The following is a 25,492-nucleotide window of genomic DNA, read 5'->3' as shown; positions in this document are numbered from 1 at the left end:
CAGTGAATAATTTACTACTTGAGTATATTGTTCAAATCGACATCACACTATCATAAATCATTTTCTAGATACCACGACAAAAGTACAATACTCCTTTTGACCTTTAGTTGAAATTTAATCATAGATGTGTGTAAGAACAATGCTTAAGACGTGATCTCATTTAAAACTCACTTAGATAAATTAATTTCCGCAGACAAAAGTTGATATAGCAACTATGCAAAATTGTTACAGTGAGAATTATGAAGCATACAAAAAGACCATGTTCATAATATAATATACCAATTGGAGAGTTGCATTGCATGAAAGATCTTACATTGAGTTAAATTGACCACCATGCCAATAATATACCAATTTCCCTTCTTTTTTTTTTTTCCTAGTATACCATTACATTCCACCCCCAAAAAGCTAACAAAATACAGTAAAAACCCCAATTCTCCAATTTTTTTTTTATACCCAAACTTAAAAAACAAATAAATTAACCAAAAAAAAAAACATCTTGTTAACTAGACTTCTACTAATCCCCACCCTATTAACAACCTCTTAAAACCTAACAAATTTAGTAACATTACAACTTACAATAATCTTTTCACATAAACATTTTTTTTTTCGTCTTTCCAAGTAGGAGAGGTTGTCATGAGTTTCCATTATACACCCGAGTGTACCCGTGCTCTCAGACTCGGAGCAAGTAGATGCTAAGCTCAGGAGCACCATGACAATCAGGATTCATCATATAGAAAGCTTCAGAATCCCTAGACCCTACAACCCTCTCAAACTGGGCCCTCATATACATAAGCTCACCTTCCGAACCCGACCCGGACCCGTTAAACCCAGGAAGAACACCTGCACCCATTGAAATGGGCTCAACAGCCTTTAAAATCTTAGCCTCATTAGGCCCAATTTCTCTTTTATTAGCAAACCCACATTTCTTTCCATTACAATAAGTCCTCCAAACTTGTTCTTCCAACAATCTCTTCCTCCTCACCTTCTTCCTCTTCTCATGCTCTTGAGATAATTTTTGTGATTTCTCTTGTTCTTGTTGATCATCTTTATCGCATTCGAGCGCGATACGAACCAATCCAGATGCCATCTCCTTGACGAGATGGGTTATCTGGGTTGCGAGCTCGATGAAAAAAACAGGGGCGGAGTTATGTTCACGTTGAAACACAAAATGAACATGACCTTTTCTATACCCAAACAAAGTTCCTATAACTTTAGGGCATGACCCTAAATTTGGGAAGGTCGAAGGTGAAGATTTGTTGATGTTAAGGGCAGTAAGAACTGACCTTATTCTTGAAACAGCAATAGCTTGTAATTTCCTCCTTCTTCTAGCTGTTGATGATGCTAAACTTTTGTGATTATCATCACTAATTATGTCATTAAGAGGATGATTATTAATAGTGTCCTGTTTTCCCCTGTTTTCCTCTGTTTTAAGGGTAGTTTGATTATTATCTAAAGTATCATCATTTTGGACTTTCCTTGATGATGACCAAGGGAAGTTGGCTTTGGACATTTTGAGAGGTGTTGGAGATGGTGGTGTTGGTGTTGGTGTTGATGTTGTCTTCATTTGGGGTTTTTGTAAAAATGGTTTTTTAGAGAGAGAAATTTAGAGAGAGAAAGAAGGGATTGAATTCTAAAAGAATAATAAAGATACTACTACAAGTAGTAGTAATGTTTTAATGAGGGAATTGAATTTAAGTTTTTGGGGTGGTGGGGGAAATTGAGTTGCATTTACTAGTATTTTGATATGGGGTAGTAAAGAGTAGAGAAGAGTAAAGAGAGAGTGAGTGAGTCATCTTTGGGGCTCTTTGAGGGCTTTTGTGGTGTAAAAAGCATAAAGTAAATTCCAAAGTTGCCCCCACCAAAAAAGAAGTCCGGTTTGAGAATATATGAGGATCAACAATTGAATTGAATCATGGGATATAGTACTAAATTCTAATGATAAGAGGAGCATATTGTATAGTTGATCTACTATTAAAAAGAAATAAATAAATGACAAAGATGTGTTTTAGATTATGAATTTATGATATGTCTTACTTTTTCCATCCCTTAATTATATGTCTATTTCTCTATATTATGTAAGTAATAAATGAAATAAATAGGCATATAACTAAAGGACGGAAGGAACTATTTTATCGGTTTGAATCCAACAAAATTATGACTCGAGTTAGTCGGTTAAATAGTTTGAGAATAAGGAGGATGAGTGTCAACGTGTCATACATATTCTCATCTACAAAATGTGCGAACTCTGGTAGCCTTGTAGGAATTGTACTCCCTTAACTAAGACTGGAAATGAACATCCTTATCAATAATTCAAATTTAGCTTGGTATTTCATATACCTTACACTGTTTTGTATGGAGTACATCGAAATGCATTTTCATAATTGTGATCGATTACATGCTCTATATAAAAAAAATGTCAATCAACTAAGTATTTCTATTTTAAGTTATCAAAGAACTTCTAAATAATCTTTGATATATAAGTTTTATAATAAACCTAATATATATATACATTTTTTTTACATGAAAATATATATATATTAAGGGGGCGTTTGGTTCGCAGAGTGGTATAGGTTTGAAATCAGGAATAGGGTTAAGGTGGTATCGGGTTGGAACTTGATACTTAATACCATGTGTTTGGTTCAATTCTAGAATGAAATATCATCCCCTTAATTTTATATATTTGATACCTAAGAGAATGGAATGAGCCAAACCCACCTTCCCCCCAAGGTTTCTAAACCCCATACCTCATGGGTTTGAGGTATGGGTTTAAAAATCATATTCTTGACAGCCAAACATATGGTATGAGTTTTGGTCATTCTAAACCCATACCTAATTCCTATAATCCGCAAACCAAACGCCCCCTAAGAACTATTATGTTTATTTATATTTTATTACAAAGTATTTTATGAATCTTTTTAGAGCAGACTAAAAAGGTTGAGTCCATATCAGATAATATATAACTTCTTATTTTTGTTTACTATTCTTAATTACTTTATATTGCTATTAATATAAGGCAAAAGCTAATGAACAACCTAGAGCGTTGGATAAGATAATTAAAAGTTAATTTGAAATGAACATTAATTACAATATAATGATTGATGCGTGATTTTGGCATGCATTCCTATATTAGTACCATTTTTGGAAATACCTTAAATGCTTATCTAATGCCCCTGAGGCGTTTGTTAGCAAAATCCTTCATAAAACAATTACATAAATTGCATAGTTGAAAAAATACATATTGAGACAAACATAATAAGATCTTACTGCAAAATGTTATTGATAGTATAGTCCAAGTATAATTTAATTAAGAAATCATTTCCAGCCAACACAAGCATACGAAGTAAAATAATTCAAATCTGATAACAACAAAGCTTGATAGAAATCAAACCAAAATACCCTACTTCAGGTGAAGAGAGCATATTTCATTTGAAAAAAAAAATCCCTACTAAAAGCAAATGAGTAAACAATGAGCATATATAATAAATATACCACCCTATAATATACAATTTGTTGTATAATACATATCTTAGTTATGTAATGTATATTTTTGTTTGTTATACATTCAATAAAATCTGATTTTAAAAAAAAAAGTCCCTTGATAGTAATTTTTATATAGCCGTAGTAATCAAATCTACCATTAGAGGTTAAATTTTTTCTTTTTTGCTACAACAACCTAGGAATATATTCTTTGGTCTTTACCAAACACCACCCTAATCCTTTTAGTAAAACGGTGAATAATTTAATGAAACGTTTTTAAATATACTACTCTTCACTTTATCACCAATTCACCACTTTTCAAGTCTTTAATACTTAAAAAATATAGATGGGCAATTTAGTCATTTGGAAAGAGGGATAGAAAGCTCTCAAGCCACCACCACTTTCTTTACCTATGACAAAAAATTGAAAATTTTGTTTTTTTTTTACCAAAAAAGTAAAAAAAAAAAAAATCAGTAAAAAAAATATAAAAAAGAAAAGAAAGGACCCAAAAAAATGGAGAGGGGGGCGCAAAGAATGAAAAAGGGAGAGACAAAGGAGAGTGTAACTTCATTTTCTGGTAGGGTACAACTTCCTTGACTACCTCACTTTTGACCTCAATTTTAATTTTCAATTTTTTACAAAAACTAAAAAAGAAAAAAAGAAGGGCAGTAAAAGTAAAATAAAGTTAAGAAGATGAGGTAAGCACAACGTCAGTGTTCATACATGAACTGGCATAAACCCTTAACACGCTCGTTTGTATGCTTCTGTCATTTACGTGCCATGCAGTAAATAAAACAAAACATGATTCATGCTCCTGCATTGTGAGTTTGCGACTACCTAAATTAGAAATATTAAGCATGAATCAAACCATTTATGACAAACTTTTTAAGTATGACTTTGTCAATAAAATTCATTTCTTGTACGAGTAGATGGTTGTATATAAATTTCTTCTCATTTACTCGTATAATTTATGGGTTGAAGTCACCCGATTTGATCTTGTTTGAAAGTAGTCAGATTTACATTTTTTACTTATATGGGCAAAGTAATATAGCATGACTCAACTTCGAATTAGACTTGATATTATTCACCACAACAAAGATAAGACATTATAGCATAACCTCAAAAAAAAAAAAAAAAAAAACCGACCAACCACCTTCTCACCATTTCATCATAGCTACATGCTACATTGCAAAGTAATAATGACATCTAGCTCTTCAGTCTTTTAAGTTCTAATTGAAAATTGCAAAATTCCTCTAAACCCAACCATGATAGTATCTGAGTTTTATTAATGTTTATATATACATTTTTGCCGGTGAAGGTAATAAATTAAACTTGTATTTTCTCTCAAAAATTGATTTACATTGTACTAGTTAGAGTACTCTATAATTTTAATGATACGTAATTAAAGATATTTATAATTGAAATCATGCCTTGCAAGTTGCAAAGCCGTGCAAAATCAAATGTTAAAAAAAAGAATAGTGAACTTAACTTAGAAAATATATTTAGTTACAACACCTAAATCAATTTCAAACAATCAAAGCTATGGATGAAAATCAGAAATTTTTTTTAAAAAAATTTAGATCTTAATATTTAGATTTAAAAAAAATAAAATAAATAAATAAAATAAAATAAAACAAAACATTCTGAATGTGCAGAGAGGATAGATGACGAATGGGGTGTTGGGGGCAGGGAACATCCTCCTTGTTGGATTAGATTCAATCAAACATGCTAAAATTGACATATCATTTGGTTATAGGACATCAATTATGTCATTTTGCTTCTCTCCTTAGATCTTCTGGTCCCACTTTTATGCCATTCTAATTCTAGTGACCATCTTATTTTTCTTGTGGATGGATTCCTTGTGAATAATTTGAATATGACCTCCTTAAAAGAATACAAAATAGTAGAATAATGTTCCATTGTTGTGAAATACTAATGTTTTATGAGATATTTAAGTGATGATATAGAACTCTTCTGCTTGAGGAATCTCATTAAGATGTTCACTGGATGGACGAGGTTGTTGCTATCATTTGAATTTTCTTGGCACGAACGGTGGAACACATATAATCTGTTTGTTTTCAACTATTACATTTTGATTTTAGCACTATTTATACACTCTATTTTGATTGTGTTGTGTAGTACATAATGTGTGTGTGTGGAGTCTTGTACTGTTAAATTAATCTTGATATATAATTTTAAAATATCGACTTTTAATAATTTTTGCTTAGTAATAATTAAGGAAATTTTGAGTTTTACCACCAAAAAATTTCAACAAATTGTTTTTTACCACCTACTATTTTCAATCTTTTATTTTACCACCAAATAAAAAAATTAAAGTTGTTTTTTACCACCTTTACCCAATTCCGGTGACTGAAAAGGGCTGTGGGGCCCACCCTTTTTAATTTCCCTCCAATTTTATTTACACCCACCCCGATTTATTTCTTCTGTTGATTAACCCCAACCAACTTCATTTAATTCCTCTAACTTTCTCACCTTCCTCTCATTTAGTACTCTGAATTTCACTCCTCTTCTCACTCTTATGACCCTAAATTTTCCTCTTCCCATTTGAATTTTGATGTTGCTGTTGGAGTAACGAAGAGGTGGCAGCACAGAAACCCTACAACTCAGCTTCAATTCGTCACTTTCAGCAAGGGGGGACCTAAAGTGTTGGACTTTACTGACATAGATTCGAGATTCTGACAAAGCAAGGTACTTTTAGCATCTTAACTGTAGTTAGTGTGTGTGATTGTGGTTTAATTGTTGATTTTATATGCTAAATATGGGGTGTTGTGGACTTTGTGTTGATTAACCCTAAAATTCGAATCTTAGACATGTGTGGATGCATTATGCTGTGATTACTGTATAATTAAAAATTAGGGTTATATATTGTTGGTATGTGGATTTACCATTGAGTCTGTGGTCAAGCTTTGACCTGATTGATATATTAAGTGTTTAAAGACTTGTTTGCATTGAACACTGTGTAAAGTATCAGTTACATTAATTAATGAATTATTTGGGACTAAATTGAGTTATGTTATGTTTATGTGTTGTGTGTGTAGCAGAATGAACAAAGTCCAACTTAAACTGACATTGGGTGGTGCTTTTATACCTTCTTTAATTGGAAAAAAAAAAAAGAAAAAGAGGCTATTAAGCTGGGATGGGGGATGGGTATACTGGAAGAAAAATGTGAATCCCTCCAAGATTGATGTGCATTTTATAAGAGAAGCTGCTGTCCATGGGTTTGTGTCTGTTAATGTACAAGTCCCTACTAAGTTTAGTTGCTGGTATAGACAAAAGGGGAGGACATTTACAACTGGTAAAAGGGAGTTGGTGAACAGTGAAGAGATAAAAGGATTGTTAGATACAGTGAACAGGGAGGGAGTTATTGAGGTGTTTGTCACAAGTGGGGAACCAATCCAGGCCACTCCCATTACACCTTTTCATATTTATGATGGGAATTCTATGAGTGCAAAAGAAAGAAATAAGTTGAGTAAAGATCCATTTGTGCCCAAATTAAAGCCCAACCCAGTTACTTCCAGCCCAACAATAAAGGCCCTTACTGAAGAACCACTTAGGAGAAGCCCTAGATTATCTGTTAAAGGTAGGGATAAGGTTGATGCAGCAGCTAAGAGGTTTAGTGCTACAGATAAGGGGAAGGGAAAACTAGTTGAAGAGGAGGTGGAAGGTAGTGAGAGGAATACAATAAGTAGGGAGTTGTTTAAGGATGGTGAAGGGGACTATAATCTTTCAGATTTGTCTGATAGTGAGCTTAGTGACCCTGATGTAGATTGGAGTGAAGGAGAAGAAGAGTTTTATGATGCTGTTGATGATGATGAGTGGGTGAGACAGAATACAGAGTTGGTGAACAGGGAAGTGATTAGGTGTTTCAGTGAAGAGAAACAAGATTTGCAACAAAAACAAGCTGGTGCAGGAACTGAGATTGAAAGGCATTTGAGGGAGATTGATATCAGTTTCCAGCAGGAGCAGGAAGAGGATTCTGATGAACTTAGGAGTGTTCATAGTGATTCTGATGTTGAGGAGTTCATAGGCCCATGGTTTAATGGGGAGACTGATTTTGGAAAGCCTATTCAGCTTGTGCAAGGGCTGAGGTTCAGCAATGTGTATGTACTCAGGAAAGCTTTGAGAGTTCATGCTATAGAAAATAGGTATGAGTACTATTTTCTTCATAATGACACCAAGAGGCTGACTATACATTGCAAGAGGAGGTGCAACTGTGTGTATAACAAGAAAACTTGTAGGCTGCCTAAGTGTGTGTGTAGGAAGAGTGTTAAATGTCCATTTAAGGTGTATGCTGCAAGATTGGTGAAGTCAGAAACTTGGCAAATCAAGTCACTGAGATTGAAGCATCTTTGTATGAGAACAAAGATGAATAAGAAAGTTACAGCTGGGTTCTTAGCTGATAGATACTTGGAGGAGTTTAGAAGCAATCCAACTTGGAAGATTAGACAAATACAGGAGAGAGCTTTGACTGATTTGGGAATTAAAGTGAGCTACTTTAAAGCTTGGTTGGCTAGGTGTAGGGCAAAGCTAATTATTTTTGGGTCTTCAGCTGAGCAGTATGCCAAGGTATGGGACTATGCTAAGGCATTAGTGGTGCACAACCCTGGGACTGGTTGTGTGGTTGTTGTAGATGGGATAGAGCAGCCTGAACCCCCTCTTTTTTTGAGAATGTTTGTGTGTCTTGCACCATTAAGGGATGGTTTTGTTAGTGGATGCAGACCAATTATTGGAGTAGATGGCTGCCATCTTAAGGGTGCTTACCCTGGCCAAATTTTAGTTGTTGTAGCTAAGGATGGTAATAACCACATATTTCCACTAGCATGGGCAACTGTGGAAATTGAGAACAAGGACACATGGTCATGGTTCCTTGAGGCATTGGTAGACAGCATTGGAGGTCAAGATGAAGGTGAAGGGTTGACTTTTATGTCTGACAGGCAGAAAGTAAGTTGATAAATTTCCAGGTTGACTTTTATGTTTTTTTAGTTTGAGATAGATGTAGCATACTAATTATTGTGTAACTTTTTTTGTGTAAATGCAGGGCCTGCTAGAAGCATTTGAGAATGTTGTACCTAAGGCTGAGACTAGGTACTGTGTTAGACACATCTGGTCTAACTTCAAACAACAATTCCAAGGATCTCTATTCAAAGAGCTATTTTGGAATGCAGCTAGGGCTTACACTCAGGTATAATAGTTAAATCCTCCTAGTTTTGTTGATTGTGAGTTTCTGGTTTTGGTTAGTTCCATTTGATTTTTACTGTGTGTGTCTTAATTTAGTATTATAATGCATATGGTCAGACTGATTTTGAAGTGGCTATGGAGTCTATAAACTTTTTATCTGAAGAAGCCTATGATTACCTAGAAAATATCCCCCCCCCCCAACATTGGTCCAGACATGCATTCTCCCCAACATGTAAGTCAAACATGTTGTTAAACAATTTGTGTGAGACTTTTAACGCTGTTATAAGGGATGCTAGGGATAAGCCAATCTTAACACAAATGGAATGGCTTAGAAGATACATGATGAAGAGGACCAATGATAAATGGATGGCAGCCTCTGAATGGGAAGGGTTGTGTGTTCCTTATGTGAAAAAGGTGTTTGATGGGTTGGAAAAGTATGCAAGGACATGCACTGTCCAGTCAGGTAGGGGTGAGCTTTATGAAGTGGAGTATAAGGATGATACATGTGTTGTTAACCTTGAAGCAAGGACATGTACTTGTTACAGATGGGATTTGACAGGATTGCCCTGTGTCCATGCTTTTGCTGCTTTGGTGGATAAAAAGGTTGATCCAGAGCTTTATGTCCACCCATACTACCACATAGAGACTTACCTAGCTGCCTATGAGACTCCCATTCAGCCCATGCCTGGAGCCAAGCATTGGGATAAGGTGCATATGAGAGAGCCTATGCCTCCAGCTTTTAAGGTCCAACCTGGGAGACCAAAAGCTAAAAAGAGGAAGCTTGAACAAGGGGAGGGGAGTTCTGCACCTAATTCAGAGAACAAGAAAGTGAAGAGAAGGAATCAATGCAAGAAATGTGGGGGTTTTGGCCATTATGCCAAAACTTGTTCTCTAGATCCTGCCCCTACACCAGTTCAAGTTCAAAACACAGCACCATCAGGAGGTAGGCCAGCATTGGACAACCCTTGGATGAAGGAACAGAGGAGGAAGAGTGAATTGAGAGCTATGAAAAAGGTAAATTCACTTACACTATTTTTGATACTTAGATTGTCATGTGTACTGTACCTATTTACTGATTATGAATGTATGTATACAGAGTGCAGCATTAGGAGCTACTGCAGGACCCAATAGCATTGGAATCAAGAAGTTTCCTCAAGAATTGGCAAAAGAAAAAGCAGCTGAGGCATCTTCTGCTTGTAATGCATCTCAGCCAACTGAGCAAGTGCAGCCTTCTGCAATGGAAGCATCAGCAAGCCAGCCCATGACTAGGAGCAGAACAAAGCTTACTGAAACTTCCCACACCTCAGCCTCTCAGCCTCTTCCCAAACAGCAGAATACTAGGCACAAGTTATCAGTATCAAAGGGTTTACATCAGCATCAGTTCATGCACAAGGATGATATGTGGGAACTTGGCCATGATATGTAATTTACTGCCTTAAATTTGGTTTACTGTAGACAGACAAGTGGTTTTTTTTTTATCAGTTTGCTTAAGTATTTGAACAACTAAGGGTGGCAAGTCCATCATTTTGTGCACTTAACTATTTGGAATGAACAATATTAACTAGGGCAGGAACCCTGATTTTGTAGTATGTTGAACCACTTCTAAAATATAATCTGATCAGCACCTGTTTATAACATTTGCATATGTAATTGGATTCAATTATTTTCATTTCAGTGCATAACCAAATTTTCATTTCATTTCATAACCAATACAACAATAACACAACATCCTTATAAAAATTTCACAATCAATTGTTCCATTCCTAAAACTAAACCAACAAAACAAATAACAACAAACACAACAAACAGATTCATAGATGATGTCTTCCTGCCTTCAACCTCCTGTGTCATCTTTTTCCTATCAGAGCTAAGGGCCTTGCATTTCAATTTCAAGCTATCAATCTCATTCAGCAAGCATCTTCTTTGTCCACAAAAATCATCAACTTCTCTCTTTAAGTCAGCATGCTCACCCTTCATCAACTTCTTATCCAATAGCAAGTTGTTAATTACTTCAGTTTGCCAACTTGTGCCATCTGGTTGATCAATCCACTCAAATGATTTACAGCCCCTTGATTCAGTCACTAGATCATAGAATTTGCAAGATCTAAACTTCCTCCCAGGATTTTCCCTAGTCCAAGAAGTTAACCTTGCAAAGGGTACTCCACATTGGCATTTCCTCTCTTTTGAAGGAGAAAAACTTAAGGAAGACATTCCTTCTGCAAAATGACACTTAGCAACTTCAATAGTAGTACTTAATCACCTTAATTACCTTTCCATACACCTAATTTCTATTAACAATCAGTAACTCATAAAACCCCCAATTTCAATTTTAATATGAACCCTAATTTAATAAAAACTGAATGTGGGTTTCAATTGCTAACTTGTTTTGACCAAATTCTGGATTAATAACCTCTACATGAACGAATGAACAAATTAATTGAATCAATCCTTTTATTTAATCAGCTAATTAAACTTGTGCATGACATACCTTAACTGCTTCAATTCCCACTGCTAAAGCAAATTCGTTTTCAAATCTTTAGATAACTGATGATTTATGGCTGATTGCTTGATGTTATTGCAGTACATTGAGAGAATTGGTATAAATCGAATTTTTGGAACAACAAATGATGAACTAGGGGTTTTATAGGATAGAAGATCGTGATTGAAAAGGGTAAAAATAAAAAAGTATCCGTTTTAGTGGGCCCCACAGCACTTTTCAGTCACCGGAATTGGGTAAAGGTGGTAAAAAAAAACTTTAATTTTTTTATTTGGTGGTAAAATAAAAGATTGAAAATAGTAGGTGGTAAAAAACAATTTGTTGAAATTTTTTGGTGGTAAAACTCAAAATTTCCAATAATTAATTAAAGACGTTAGTGGTTGAATTTGTGCTCTGGAAAGTGTAAATAAATACATATGTCAGTTATAAACAAACGAAAGAAGATAATATCAATGTACTATTCATGTCGTTCCATTTTGTTTGTATTGTGCAATTGAATTTTTTTTGACACATTTTAATGCACTTTGAGCACTACGATGACAACGATTTAGTCATCAATTCCATCTTAAAATTAAAGATTTCACTGTTACAATTTAAGAATCTAAAAGGGAAATTTAATTTTGGGAGATGAAGGATTTTGAAGATTAATTGATAATAGAAATTTCAAAAAAAAAAAAACCTAAAATTGAAGTATTGTTTGAAAAAATTTGTTGCCGGGGATCTCACATATGTCACAAATAACAATAGAGCTCTACTTCCAAAACTACTAAAAAGAACTCTAACTCAAGAGTTGACATGGTAATCTAAGCCTTGTTGGCCGGTATTAGGGGTTGTAAGCTTACACAATCCCTTGTTAGTTGGGTTTGGTGGCCCTTCTAGTAGCCTTGTCGGGGTGTGAATATGTTCCCTGGTGGTTAATACAATTTTCTAGGGGGTGAAGATATTAGCGCAGGTGGATAGGTTACTCTGCATATGGAGTTTGCAGGAGGAGTGTGGTTTTGAGGGAAGAGTTGGTCTTGTTTCTTAGTCGTGGGATGATATGGGCATTCATACAATTGCTATCATCCCTTCGTTAGTTTGGGTGATGACAAGGACAGTTATTGCTATTAATCGAAATTTTGTAGGAGGCTACCCATCTTTGATATTTGGGTTAAGCAAAGTCCTCAATTTTCTTGCATTCTCTGTTGGTAGAGTTGCAAGAAGAGAACATGTATTTGAATGCACGGTTTCTCATAGAGTCGTTAAATTAAATGACTCTATAGGTTATGTTCCTAGACTCCTAGGATGTAGATGAGCTTCTCAACCCCTAGGAGTGGAATGGTGTCATAGGTCTGTTCTTCAGCAACATGATGCATATTTCGGGTTCTTCCGTCTCCCATCTATTTCATCATGAGTTTCCTTTGCTGTCAATGTCAGTTTGGGTTCTCTTCATTGTTTATGATCTGCGCTCTTGGTCCATCTCGACTATTTCAGTTTTTTTGGCTTCTCGTGTTCCATGGTAGGGATGTGGTTCGATTTTTTGGTTGTACGGGCTCCGCAGCTATTGGTTTGCCGCAAGACTCTTTCAATGTTTTGTTCTCTTCGTTCTTCCTGTAGTCTTTTAGGTTGTTTAGTGTTTTGTTATAGGTTGTAATTCCGTTTTTCGTTAATAGAATCTTTTGTAAAAAAATAAAAAATAAAAAAATAAAAAAAAAACAATAGAGCTCTGGACCATTATATTAGCTTTACATTTATATAACATAACAAAACTAATATTGATATATCTAAATTTTAGGGTCCCTAAAATTGGAGTCATGTTTTGTCAATCACTTCGCACACCCCTAAAACCGTCACTACTAAGGGCATGTTCACATTTACTGAATTAAGCTGAACTGAATTGAATATTTTATGAGATAAGGAAATTAGGAGCTGAATTGAACTAAACTAAACTGATAGGAGTTGAACTGAACTGAAATTAAGCTGAAGTGAACAGACCGTTATAAGTTTCCTTTAATTTCACCTTTATTTTCTTTTCACTATTACTTTCTTTTTTTTTTTCATTTATGGTTTCCTTGTACATGTAGTTAGTTTATTCAATTCACCATCAAAATTAGCAAAGCTAAAGGAGGTATTTGTATGTAATGAAGTTTCCATGACACATTGTATTGGCAGAATATATAGTAAGGGATTTTACATCAAGATAACATATATGAGTTGAGTATATAACACACACACACAAAAAAAAAAAAAAAAAGAAGAAGATTAACTTCAATTCTAATAGGACAATTGGCTTAAAGTAAACTAACCTCGCCCAAAAAATGAATTCTAGCCCAATTCTTTAGGATGATTCAAACATTCAAACCTTGTACATATTTCAACACTATTTTCCCATCATTCAAGATGAAAATTAAAATCAAAATTCTAAAACTTAACCTGAACTTGATCTAAGAGTTGCAATGTTATACCAGATGAATCTATTTATAAAAAAAATGACAAATGACCACTAAAATTAAACTCATAATTCTTAATTCAAGGCATAGTTGAAAAAACCTATAATTAACCCGTATGTAAAAAATTGTCATATAGCAACATACCACTTATAAGTTATTTCATACAACTGTTGGACATACAATCAACCAATGATGCCTCACCTCACTTCGTGTACTCAAACTAATTTCATTCCCGAAAGGCAAATCACTGACAACATTGTGATCGTCCAAGAAGTGTACATAATGAAGAATAAACAAGGTTCGAGTGGTTTAATGGCAATTAAGATTGACTTTTAGAAGGTGTACGATCGGCTTCGATGGGAGTTTATTCATGATACGCTTCTCGAATGAAATCAAATTCCCTCCTGTGATAATTGAGGTTATTATGGAATGCATACCAACTTCAAAAATGAAGGTATGTGGAATGGGGAACCGACTCAAGCTTTCAACCCGGGGTCGTGGTATTCGTCAAGGGAATTTATTATCTCCGTACTTATTTGTGCTATTTATTTATGGAGAGATTAAATCAAGTAATTGAAGACTCTTATCATAAAAAATCAATGGAAACCCATTAGAGCAAGTCGACATGGGCCAAAGTTATCAAATTTGTGTTTTGCGGATGATATAATCCTATTTGCTGAGGCTAGTACAGAGCAGGCTTTGATTATTCAACAATGTTTGGCAGACTTTTGTGCGGCTTCTGGGCAGAAGGTCAGCCACGCAAAGTCTAGAGTTTTTTTTTCTCCCAGAATATGGAATTAGCAGCAATGAATGAGATCTCAAATGCACTTCAAATGACTTCGAAACATATTTGGGTATGCCAACAATCACAAGCAGGGTAACAAAGGATACGTTTGCTTATCTATGTGAAAAAGTGGACAAACGTCTCTCGGGTTGGAAGACAAAATATCTGTCGTTGGTAGGGGGGATCACCTTGGCAAAATCTTCAATCTCAACCATTATCTCATATGCTATGCAATCAGCGAAAATTCCAAGAACAATTTGTGACGAGCTAGATAAAAAAGTTAGACCTTTTTTTGGGGGTGGGAATGAAGAAAAGAGGAAAATTCACCTCATATCTTGGGAAACCTTGCAACTCCCTAAAAATCAAGGAGGTTTGGGCATACGAGCTTCAAGAGATACAAATTATGCTTTTCTCACAAAATTGGGTTGGTGTCTCTTAACGGAGCCGAATTCCTTGTGGTCTAGTGACAGGCTCAAGTCGTATTCACCTAATCAAAAATAAAACCTAAATTCACTAACTATGTAGATAGGGAAGAAGGGTCGAACCACAGGGAAACAAGTCAATTTACCCCTAATTAATTAAAAGCAATCTAAATTATCAAGTAACCAAATTATTATAAAAAGGGTAATTAAACTACTAGAAGTAAGAGTAGGAAGGAAATAAAATAAGAGGTAAATCAATGAAGGAGAAACCTAGGGCATAGGTTCACCGATAACCAATATTCAAGGGTAAATCATAATAAGCAATCATCAATGCATCAATTAATCAGATTATAAAGGACTTTCGCTAGGTATTACAATCACAGAGTTAATTTACCAGTATTAAATCTCATCTCTCGAATCTCGACTTAACCATTTATAACTTAGTCCGCCTATTGAAACTAAGCCTAAACATCAATTCTCATCTCTCAATAAATTTCGAATCAATATTGCTAAACTCATACAATTAAATCTGGCCAAACCTAATTGCATAGCATTAAATCAATCAATAAGAAAATAATTGAGCATTGACAATCAACAATCACAAATTATTCCTTCATATTATTTATTGAATCCCCATAAACCCTATAAATAAAACTACTCACGCATAATTAAATCTAAACTAATCAAAACATTAGAGTAAAACATGATGAAAGAATTAAAGAAAATAACTGAAATTAAAAGAGAAGAAATCGTTACCAAAAGTAATCTGAATTAAGGAATGAAATTAAGAACAAAGTTGAGAGTATTTTAGAGAGAGAAAATATTCTCAGTAGAAAGAGAAAGTCTAAAAGAGAAGGTAATTCAAAATCACGTACAAAAATCGTACCTAAACATCCCTAAAACAAATCCTAATTGAAAACTAAGATCTCGGCAATCAGGTGCCTCCAAAAACACGCACCCGATCGGGCCCGCCTTTTTCTTCAAGGTTCTCCTGGGCAACCGCGTCCGATCGGGCGCGCCTTTGCTGATGCCTTCTTCTGCGCACCCGCCCGATCGGGCGCAAGCTTGCCCGGTCTCTTCCTCGAGGCTTGGACTTCGATTGGGCTAGCTTCTACGGCCCAATCCGGATTTCCTCTACGGGTCTTGAATACTTGGTCCAAATGCCCCGGTATCACAAACCGAGCCCTTAATCACCGGCTCTAACCGGTCCTGGGCTTCAAAGAAGGTCGTGTCCTCCTAATGTTCGTAATTGCTCCATGAAAAACCCGGAAAACGCTCCAAATGTGCAATTTCCTACAAAACTCAAGCAAAACTACAAAAACACTAGAAAACACCAATTAGTAATAAAAGTGGTTCTAAAGAGTCAAAAACACTACTACTTATGACCAAGTGACGAGGGTAAAACACTATATAAATTGGACACATCATCTAGTGTATTGAAAGCCAAGTATTGCAAAGGAAGATGTGATATCGACGTGTTTGAATCCAAGGCAAATATGTCTAATATATGGCGTGGAATTACTGAGAATGCCAAAGTGTTATGTAAAGGAGCTCGGGTGGCTGTTGGGAATGGCGTTCAAACTCTGTTTTGGGATCATGTATGGGTTGCTTCTTGTCCTCTTCGCGAGCTTGCAATTGCGCCAATTCCACAAGAGGTTGATGGGGCAACTGTCGAGGAAGTGAGGGACTCTGAAACTGGATGGAAGTGGGAATTGTTTGCAGAACACCTCCCTAGGGTCTCCCTTCAATTGATAGATGCGCACAAGTTAAGGAATGATCCTTCGTTTGGTTACTTGCTGTAGCGGGGGGTGGAAGCTCAAGAGGCAAGTTTACGATAAAATCATCTTTATAAATGATCTGTAAAGATGATAAAATTAATTCAGAGGGCAGATGGGAATTGATGTAGAAAATTTGGGTTCAACGTACAAAGGGTGAGAGTTCTACTTTGGCTAATTCTAGATGATAGATTAATACACAATGTCAACCAATTTAAAAGAGACTTGACCAATGATCTGAAGTGTAATGCGTGCCCTGATCATGATGAAACTATGCTCATATGCTTAGGGTCTTAGGGACTGCAAGGTGGCAAGGGAGATTTGGAAGCAAGTTGGTGGTCCTACAAATGCTTCAAATTTTTGTTTGGGAAACCTGACTCAATGGATTGTTTGAAATATAAAAGTTCAAGACAGAGGGAATATGTCCCTTGAGATTTGGCCAAGTTACTTTGCCTTAGTTATATGGTGGTCTTGGAGGTGGAGATGCAATATAAGCTTCAATAGAGCAAGGGAAAATCCAGTTGATATAAAGTCTTTTCTCCTAGCAAAATTTGAAGAGATTTGGAGAGTGCTTGGGGACTTTAACCATCACTAGTAGAAAAAGATAAATGGACACCGCCAAATGCCCACCGGATATTGAAAACCGGTGGTAAAAATGTAAGACAAGACAAAAAAAAAATACGTTTAATAGAGAGAAATGCCCACCGGTTAACCGGTGGCCTTTTCCCAAATAAATAAAAATCCCTAAATTAGAACACTCACTCTTTCCTTGTTATTCACGAACTATCTCGTTCTCTCTCCTCACTCTCCTGTTTCCTCTCTCCTCTCAAACTCTCTGTCTCCTCTCTCTTCTCGCGCCACCGCAGCCACCACAAGCGCAACCATCCCCTCTCTCCTCTTTCTCCATCCTAGCTTCCCACCACATCCACCACCAGCGCAACCCTCCTCTCTCTGCATCCTAGCTTTCCACCACCACCACCGCATTCGTCACTAATGAAGATGTCAAAGCAAGTCCTTAAAAAACTTGGAGAACGATCCCTAGATCTCTAATGGTGACGTTGCTCCTCACAAGGTTCATCCCTCTTTTTTTTGTTAAATTTGTATAATTTGGGTTAGGGTTTCGAATTCGTTGAGTTTTTGGGTTTTGATTTTGGATTTTGTGATTTGGTTATTGTTTTTGAGTTTGAATTTGTATGTGATGGTTGATTTCGAGTTTGATTTTGTCCCTGTACTTCGATGATTATTGTAATTTTCGATCTGATTCCCAGAACCCTCTTTTTGATTTTTCTTGTAATTTTGATATTCAAGTGTTTTCACTTAGTTTAGATTATGGGTTTAATTGGGTTTTAGTAGCCTTAGCAGACTTGATAGTAAGTTTCGGAGTTTGAAATCAGATTACACAACTCAGTTTTATTGCGATTGATCTAGGGTTTTGTTAATTTGTTTCAATAATTTCGATTGATCTAGGATTTTGTTAATTTGAGCTTTTGGAACTGTGACATACAAAATGAATTATGGGTATACGCAGTATTTGAATTGTGAGTATTTTTGAGTATTTGATACTTCAATCTTTAAAATTTCAGTAGTTTGGTTTGTGGATGTATTGTGAATATTATATTGGTTGTCATTTAATTTGATTTTGTGGGTATATTTTGACTGATTTTTTCATTATGGACTTGATGGTATGGGTATATATTTTGATTCCTTTGAACTTACTATTTTATCAATATTCTGATTTCTTCGTAAGACCATAATGTGTTGAGTCTGAGTGCGAATATTGTCTCTTGGAAGGTTAAACTAGAGAAAATTACATATCTTCCCTAGTTCTGTTCTAGCAAAGTTGGTACAATGTAAATTTAATTGAAGCATATTATACTACTACCTCTGTTCTTGTATGTTTTACTCACTTACTATGAATACGCAATTTAAGAAAATGTTGAAGAATGTGAGTGAATGTAAGATAAAGTAAGAGAGAATGTAAAAAGGTAAGTTTGTGCAAGAAAAAGGTGAATAAAGTAGGAGAGAGAGTATGGAAAGATGTAATTATTGTGAGGTTAGATGGGTAAGATGTTAAAAAGGGTATGCTATAAATAGAATAAAGCAAAGCGAGTAGAACTTAAAAAAAGCCTAATATGGAGAGTGAGTCGAACAAAAAAGAATGGTGGGAGTACTTACAATGCCAAGAATCTTATGCTAAAAAAACAGTACCAAGAGTTTTGCATTACTGTGTATTTTTTACTTGCTTAGCTGTAAATATTTCTTGATGGTTGGTCAGTTCTGGGGCAAGTACTGCAGTATAGCTGTCTCCATGATTTAAAATTCTCTCTAAAATTTTGTGTCCAATAAGCAATCTGTTCTATTCACCAGGTTCGGCAACGTTTGAAGAGAGACCATGGCATTGAAGGTGGAATCCCTGTGGTGTTCTCCCTGGAAAAACCGAAAGTAAAACTGCTTCCATTCAAGGGTCTTAATGGAGAAGAGGAAAATCCTTCTGATTACCAAGTGAGAATCCTAAGCTCCAATTTACCTTATCTTGTGAATATTGACCTGCATTTTACGAATTAACTACCTTGTACTTAGAGAACACTGATTATGGTTTTCCTTCATTGTTGACTTCCTATTGATCCTTCTCTTTAACACTTGAGGTATAGACCATAGAGAGAGATGGGAAAAGTAATTTAAGCACCTGTTTGTTTGGCATCAGGACAAGGATCAGATAGGAAGTATGAAGATACATAAGTTGGAGTAGAGATTCTTTAAAGAGGCCTAATGCATGCGCAAGAATTATGGAGAGTATACATTAGAGGATAAAGTGGAAAAAGTAAAAATAACAGTGAACAAAGTGTGTGAATAATAGCCATTGTTGAGCACGCTAGGGTTGTTAATGAGCCGAGCCCGAATACTGGTAGACTCGCCTCGAGCTCGTGAGTTCGGATTCGAGGCTCGGATCGAGGTCATGGCTTGTCGAGCCTTGAAAATTGAGCTCAGCTCAAGCTCGAGTGCTCAAAAGTGAAGCTCGCTCAAGCTCGTTATTGGCTTGAGTTTGAAATTAGGCTCGTTATAAGCTCGATTTTGAAATTAGGCTCATTTAGGTCCATAAATACATAATCTATGTCTCATAACTTACCCAACTACCCAAGTATAATAGTGGCCAATTGTTATTGTGCTTATTAACATTATTTAAATGTAAAAAATATGTAATATTTATTTTATAAAATATAATTTGCGCCTCTCGCGAGGTTTTCGAGCTGAGCTTAGCATGGCCTCTTGTATCGTCTCGTTTAGTCTCGAGCCGAATTCGAATTGGAGCTGAGTCCTTGCAAGCTGATATTTGACCGAGTCAAGATCAAACAGTCTATTTATATGCAACACTCACTATTGATGGTGAGGTTCACAGATTACTCTCTTAGAGATATAACTAACACCCCCCCCCCCAAATGAGTTTGTTTACAAACAATGCCTTTTGGATTTATAAGGCATATAGAGCTAGCAGGATATCTATCTCATTTCTCATGAAAGCATCCTATTTATAGAACAAGGTTTCAGTTGAGCTTGTTTATGAACGATTGTTCCACACTTCAGTAATAAAGTAAGATTCAAGTGATTTACTCGATTTAACAATAGGCATGCTCTATGAAGTATATCTTAGTGAAAAACTTATCAAGCGTCTGATTCACAAAATATCCAATATCAAGTGTCCAATTCACAACAGCTCCAATATTAAGTGTTTTACGACTTTTACCTTGAGTGACTAGTTATCATCGGTTTTTAATACATATTATATATACATACGCTTTTTTTTAATGTTGCTGATGTTCTGACCTTTAACTCTTTCATCCAGGTTGTACCAGGGTTTAGGGTCCGGATTATACCTGTTCTTGGATCTGTGCCTGCGATTTTTGGGCAAATTATGTCCTCGTATGTTGTCACAAAGCTAGCAGGGCTGCGAATTGAAAATGAGCCAATAGTTAATTTTGATGTGGAGCACTATCAAGCTCTCCATCAACGGTTGATTGAGCATGAAGAACTAGTTTATGGTACTGCTAGCGAAGTACAGGTATGATGATTTCCTTAAGAATCTCTCATTGCCCCCCCCCTCCCCCCCTCTCTTGTTCCAATCCCGATAACAAAAATGGAAAGCGGATTATTTTTTAGTTAAAAGCTTTTACTTGAGACAGTAGAAAAGGTTCATAGCTCTGAAGCAGAACACTCACAAGACTTGTTTACAGTTGGCTGTGACAAAAAATTAGGAAATTTCCATAGAAATCAGTAGGGGAAATACTAAAATTTGAATTTTGGTAAGAAGGCTTGAACTTTGGCATGATTTTTCTCCATGTAACATACTAGTGGAATTTTAAGGTTTTTAGAAATGTAATGTGTGCCTTAAGAGATTTTATGCCTTTACTTTTTTTAAAACCAAGCTGTTCTTACTGTTTTGCCACTAAAACCATTATTTCTTGGTTACATAAAGTAATGTGGACTCCTCAAAGGGGAATGGAAGAGGAGGGGGGGGGGGGGTGCATCAATTTGTTGGATTAAGCGTTGTTCCCTCAACCTTGAATGTAAAGATGGGAGAAAACCTGTGCCTTTTCGCCTGTTGCTCACCTCAGCTTTTACTGACTGCTGTTTCTGTGACGTACATTATTGACTATTACTCTCCTTTATTAAGGTAGATGTTGAAGAAGTGAGGTATGTTGTCAAGGAGTTGTGGCATGGACGAAGTGCTAAAGATGGTTCTTTTAATGGCGTGGGACGTGCAATGTGGCGATCCGTTAACGAATTGATGCTTGTAAGGTACATGTTCTACTTATGTTATTGGGTAAACGCTCAAGCAATCAAGAGTCCGTATTTTGTACAAGTAGTTTTTATATCTGTTTGTATTTGTTGTCTCTTTCTTACCAATTTATTATGCACTATATGCTTTATTTGATGAATAATCAATCATATTTTTCAAGAAGGTATAAAGACTGGAGTAAGCTTTTAACGTTATTAATTTTGTTGATCAAAACATAAAAATATTCAAGGACTTTGTTGGAAAACTAAGCACTTGCCTGTGCTCTTGTGGTTGTTAATTTTGCCAAGTGAGAGAGTAAGTAAATGTTCTTGCTGCTATTGTTTACTTGACCAATGGCACTAACATGCAATGTAATATTAATTAGTTGTTGCAATGACTACAACTTGTAACACTAGATTGGCGGTCCATGATTTGAACATGATTTATCATCGTAATATATATAGCTTTACATATACTGATAGTACTTAATTGGAAATATATAAGAGATAATTAAATAACAAAGCAGTTGATGGAAACTGAATATTATGGAAATATTGTAAATAGTTTTTGTTATTTTAATATTCAATGCTTCCCTCATTATTGTGTGATTCGAGGATTATATTCAGTGTATGGAAATATGATTTCTTATTAGTATATAAAGCTTAACTGCCTCTATATTTGGTAAAAATTACTCCCTCCGTTCTTTTTAGTTTTACACTTTCGATTTTAGTTTGTTCTTTTATGTTCTACTCAGCATTTGCCATCTTACCCCTTCAGCCCCACAATAAAAGGGGTAACATGGATCTAATGAATGTGCCAAAACATCTTCTGATTTTTTTATTTTTGTGTACTGGTGAGTTGCTTGTTAATATAGCTAATTATTTTCTGCTTTCCATGGCATACTGTTGGTCATTGCCAATATAGGTGGGATAGCACAAAGCCTGCATCTGTTTCAAACTTGATTCTTCTGAAGTTCGATGAGGTATTATTTTTATTACATAAGCACTATTTTTCTTGTTCTATAGTGCGAATCTACAAATAGTATGTCTGAATGCAAAAAAAAAAAAAAAATTGCTTTCAGAAATCAAGAGATTTCAATTTTTTCACCGTAAATGTTTTTTTTTTTTTTTTTTTTTTTTTTTTTTTTTTTTTTTTTACTGTAATGAAGTGCAGCGAACTTAAGAGATGTTGGCGCAGCAGCTGTGCCAACATCTGTTTTATATCACAACTTAAGAGATATTATATCACAACTTTCTGTTTATTGCCCTTTCTCTTTGTTATTGATAGAGGCACTATTGTTCTGTCCCAATCTCCTTGTTACTCCTTTAGCAATCTTCTTCCCAAGTTTTGTAACTCATTGGAAACTCTAAAATATGAGGGAAAATCTTTATTGGACATCCAAAGTTGAATAGCCATGTGTATAATTGAAGCATGAACTGTATTGGTCATTTATTGCAAACTATTGTTTCTAGGAAATGTGAGTCAGTGCAAGAAAATAGTTTATAATATAAGTGATAAGGTAAAAGATGGATGAGTGTAAGAAAAAGTTGAATAAATATGGTGGCGTAAAGAGGGTAAGATGGTCAAAGGTAGTTCAAAATACAGGGAATATATTTTTATATTACTACCATGGATATGGATACAAATAGAATTTAGTATTCATGGTGAAGCTGGCTCTTGTAATCAAACTCCACCTGATTACCTTTGGTCATCTATGATCTATGTTAATCTTCCCCCCTCCAAATTCTCTAATTTTCGAGCTTATTCTAATTTGTCTAATCCGCAGGTGGATGAACATGAATCAATGACACTTGATGACATTAAAGAGAAGGAACCAGAGTTTTTAAAACGTGTGTCTAATGTTCTAAAGCGAGCTGATTTGGACTTCTGCCTGTAACTGCACTTCATGTCCTCCATCTCTAAATTCAGTCATTCTTGTTAATGAAGGGTCCTTCTTCGGTAAGCAATATTTCAATTTGTCTATTTGAGACAGTTTAGCAATCTTGGAATTATCCCATAAAAAATCGAAAATTCAGCACATTTTTATTGGCTATTGCAGATTCATACATAGTCCTAAAATCAAAATGGCCTCAAATATGAAGATCAGAAAGTAGTCAAGGGATTCACTCCTCAACAGAGGCCAAAAAAGAAGACAATTAATGCTGCAATGTAGTGTTCCCTCAATGTGATGGCCCTTTTTGTGCTAAGAGGTGACAGGGAGGCCAAATCTCAAATAAATAATGATTAATGACAGGGAGAATTTTACAAAATAGATAATGACAGGGTGCTGTTTACAAAATTGAGTTATTTATTTAGATCTCCCCAAGCTTTTATGCCTATTTACTAGAGCTATTATGCCTTTTATCAATTCTTCAATCGTCCAAAATTTTCCTAAAATCCGTTTGGTTGAATGTAAGAATTGCAACTTCTTTGGAAATATTATTTCCCATGTTGGATTTTCTAGGAAATTTTAAACATAAGTATTTGATTAAGGCAACTTTCATTGACTACTCCCTCCGTTCCCGAAACTTCGATCCTTTTGGGTTGATTTTGCGGGTATTAAGAAACTTAAATAAAAAAAAAGTAAAAGTATATTGGAAAGATAAATTTACATGGGGTTTGTAAAAAAGTAGAGAGAGAGAAAGAGTAATAAAAGTATATGGAAAAAACAAAGTTTTATATGGGGATCTAATTTTGCACAAATATTGTTGCAAATTAGTGGGTGTATTAATGCTAATGAGTCGATCATTTTGGGACTAAAATTAGGCCATAAGGGTCAAAGTTTTGGGGATGGAGGGAGTACAAAATTTGCTATTTTTCTAACCTACATTTTACCCTTAAAAAACACTAATAATGTACTCCCTCAGTCCCATATTTGGTGTCTATTTCTCAAAAAATACGATAATTAAGGAGAATGGTAAAAGTAGGGGAATATGCTATTGAAAATATAAAAAGTTGAAAATATTGTATAGGAATAATAAAAAGTAAGTAGAGAAAAGGGGGTTGTTAAATATCGCCCTCAAATATCTAACTAACGCCCGCAAAATAAAATAAAATTACGTATTTATCCTTATAATAATTATAAAAAATAATTAATTTTACCTCAATTTCACACTTTTACTGTACACAAATTTTTTTTACCGTTCTCTCTAGTGGTCAACGGCCACCAACGCTCATCGAACAACCACCCAAACCACCGTGAGTTTCAAAATCAAACAAATTTTTAAAATTTTGCAAAATCAATTTCGTTAGATCTTATGGACAACGACGAAATACAAGAAACACAACCTTAGACGCTTGTAAAAGGCTCGTCAAGCCGTATGAAATCGGTACGTCGCGATAAATTTTTTTAAAAAAATTCAAAACCCAGGAAACACTTAGTTTTTTAGAATACCCTAGGCTGAAACGCCTAGTTTTTTAGAATACCCTAGGCTGAAACGCCTAGTTTTTTCGAAACATCCTAGGCTATTCAAAAAAACTAGGCGTTTCAGCCTAGGGTATTCTAAAAAACTAGGCGTTTCACCTCAAACGCCCAGATTTTTCATACAACCATACGGTTGTTCATAAGAACTAGGCGTTTGAGCCTAGGACGTGCAAAAAATCTAGGCGTTTGCCGCAAATTCAACAAAAATAAAATAAAAAACATTTTCTCCGTTGGCGATCGACTTTCCTTTGTCCTTACTTGTCATTACCGCGGCTGTGTAGATCGTGAAACCGGAGGTAAGGAGTTGGTGGTTAAAAGAGGAGGAGGTGGTGGTGGTGGTGGGTATAGTAGTATGATGAAGAGGGGGTAAATTGAGGGGGTAATTTTTTTGATAAAAGGGTAAATTTGTAATTTTAGTTTATTTTGCGGGCGTTAGTTAGAGATTCGAGGGCGACGTTTAAATATTGTAAAAAGTAAGTAATAATTTTTTGGGGTATATGTGTATTTTGTATGGGAAAGATAAAAAGTAAATAATGATTATGAGTTATATTTAGAAACATGCACAACAATTTGGGACACCAAAAAAGAATACAAGTACGAAATTATGGGACGGAAGTAGTATTAGATTAATATTATTGGGTACTAACCCACTCCCGTTCTGTACATATTGCAGGCGTAAGGCAATAGGTCTTATGTGCATACTTATGCATC

The 25,492-nt window shown here is 35.3% G+C and overlaps 3 protein-coding genes across 3 annotated transcripts; 1 reads left to right on the top strand and 2 right to left on the bottom strand.

Moving 5' to 3' along the window:
- Nucleotides 1–260: 260 nt before the first annotated feature.
- Nucleotides 261–1,920, bottom strand: LOC110726095 (protein MIZU-KUSSEI 1-like). The gene has a single exon (XM_021905552.1). The coding sequence runs from the start codon at nucleotides 1,562–1,564 to the stop codon at nucleotides 671–673; it is 894 nt and encodes a 297-aa protein (XP_021761244.1). The 5' UTR covers nucleotides 1,565–1,920; the 3' UTR covers nucleotides 261–670.
- An 8,487-nt stretch (nucleotides 1,921–10,407) lies between these two features.
- Nucleotides 10,408–10,887, bottom strand: LOC110726135. The gene has a single exon (XM_021905601.1). The coding sequence runs from the start codon at nucleotides 10,885–10,887 to the stop codon at nucleotides 10,408–10,410; it is 480 nt and encodes a 159-aa protein (XP_021761293.1).
- Nucleotides 10,888–17,110: 6,223 nt separating this feature from the next.
- LOC110726094 (tRNA threonylcarbamoyladenosine dehydratase 1-like) lies at nucleotides 17,111–23,818 on the top strand. The gene is made up of 7 exons (XM_021905551.1): nucleotides 17,111–17,655; nucleotides 18,951–19,085; nucleotides 20,425–20,640; nucleotides 21,253–21,377; nucleotides 22,282–22,339; nucleotides 23,144–23,316; nucleotides 23,417–23,818. Exons 3-6 carry the CDS (start codon nucleotides 20,494–20,496, stop codon nucleotides 23,252–23,254), a joined length of 441 nt encoding a protein of 146 aa, XP_021761243.1. The 5' UTR covers nucleotides 17,111–17,655; nucleotides 18,951–19,085; nucleotides 20,425–20,493; the 3' UTR covers nucleotides 23,255–23,316; nucleotides 23,417–23,818.
- The last annotated feature ends 1,674 nt before the right edge of the window (nucleotides 23,819–25,492 follow it).

The sequence above is a fragment of the Chenopodium quinoa genome, unplaced genomic scaffold (assembly GCF_001683475.1).
Source record: "Chenopodium quinoa cultivar QQ74 unplaced genomic scaffold, ASM168347v1, whole genome shotgun sequence".
Taxonomy (NCBI): Eukaryota; Viridiplantae; Streptophyta; class Magnoliopsida; order Caryophyllales; family Amaranthaceae; genus Chenopodium; species Chenopodium quinoa.
Note: the sequence above shows the minus strand (reverse complement) of the source record. Positions and strands in the feature narration are given on the sequence as shown.

Bases quoted from the DNA above. Each gene is read 5' to 3' on its own strand.
- LOC110726095 (XM_021905552.1), bottom strand. From the start codon at position 1,564: ATGAAGACAACATCAACACCAACACCAACACCACCATCTCCAACACCT.
- LOC110726135 (XM_021905601.1), bottom strand. From the start codon at position 10,887: ATGTCTTCCTTAAGTTTTTCTCCTTCAAAAGAGAGGAAATGCCAATGT.
- LOC110726094 (XM_021905551.1), top strand. From the start codon at position 20,494: ATGTCCTCGTATGTTGTCACAAAGCTAGCAGGGCTGCGAATTGAAAAT. The intron at 21,378-22,281 runs GTACATGTTCTA...TTGCCAATATAG, and splicing joins AACGAATTGATGCTTGTAAG to GTGGGATAGCACAAAGCCTG. The intron at 22,340-23,143 runs GTATTATTTTTA...TCTAATCCGCAG, and splicing joins TTCTTCTGAAGTTCGATGAG to GTGGATGAACATGAATCAAT.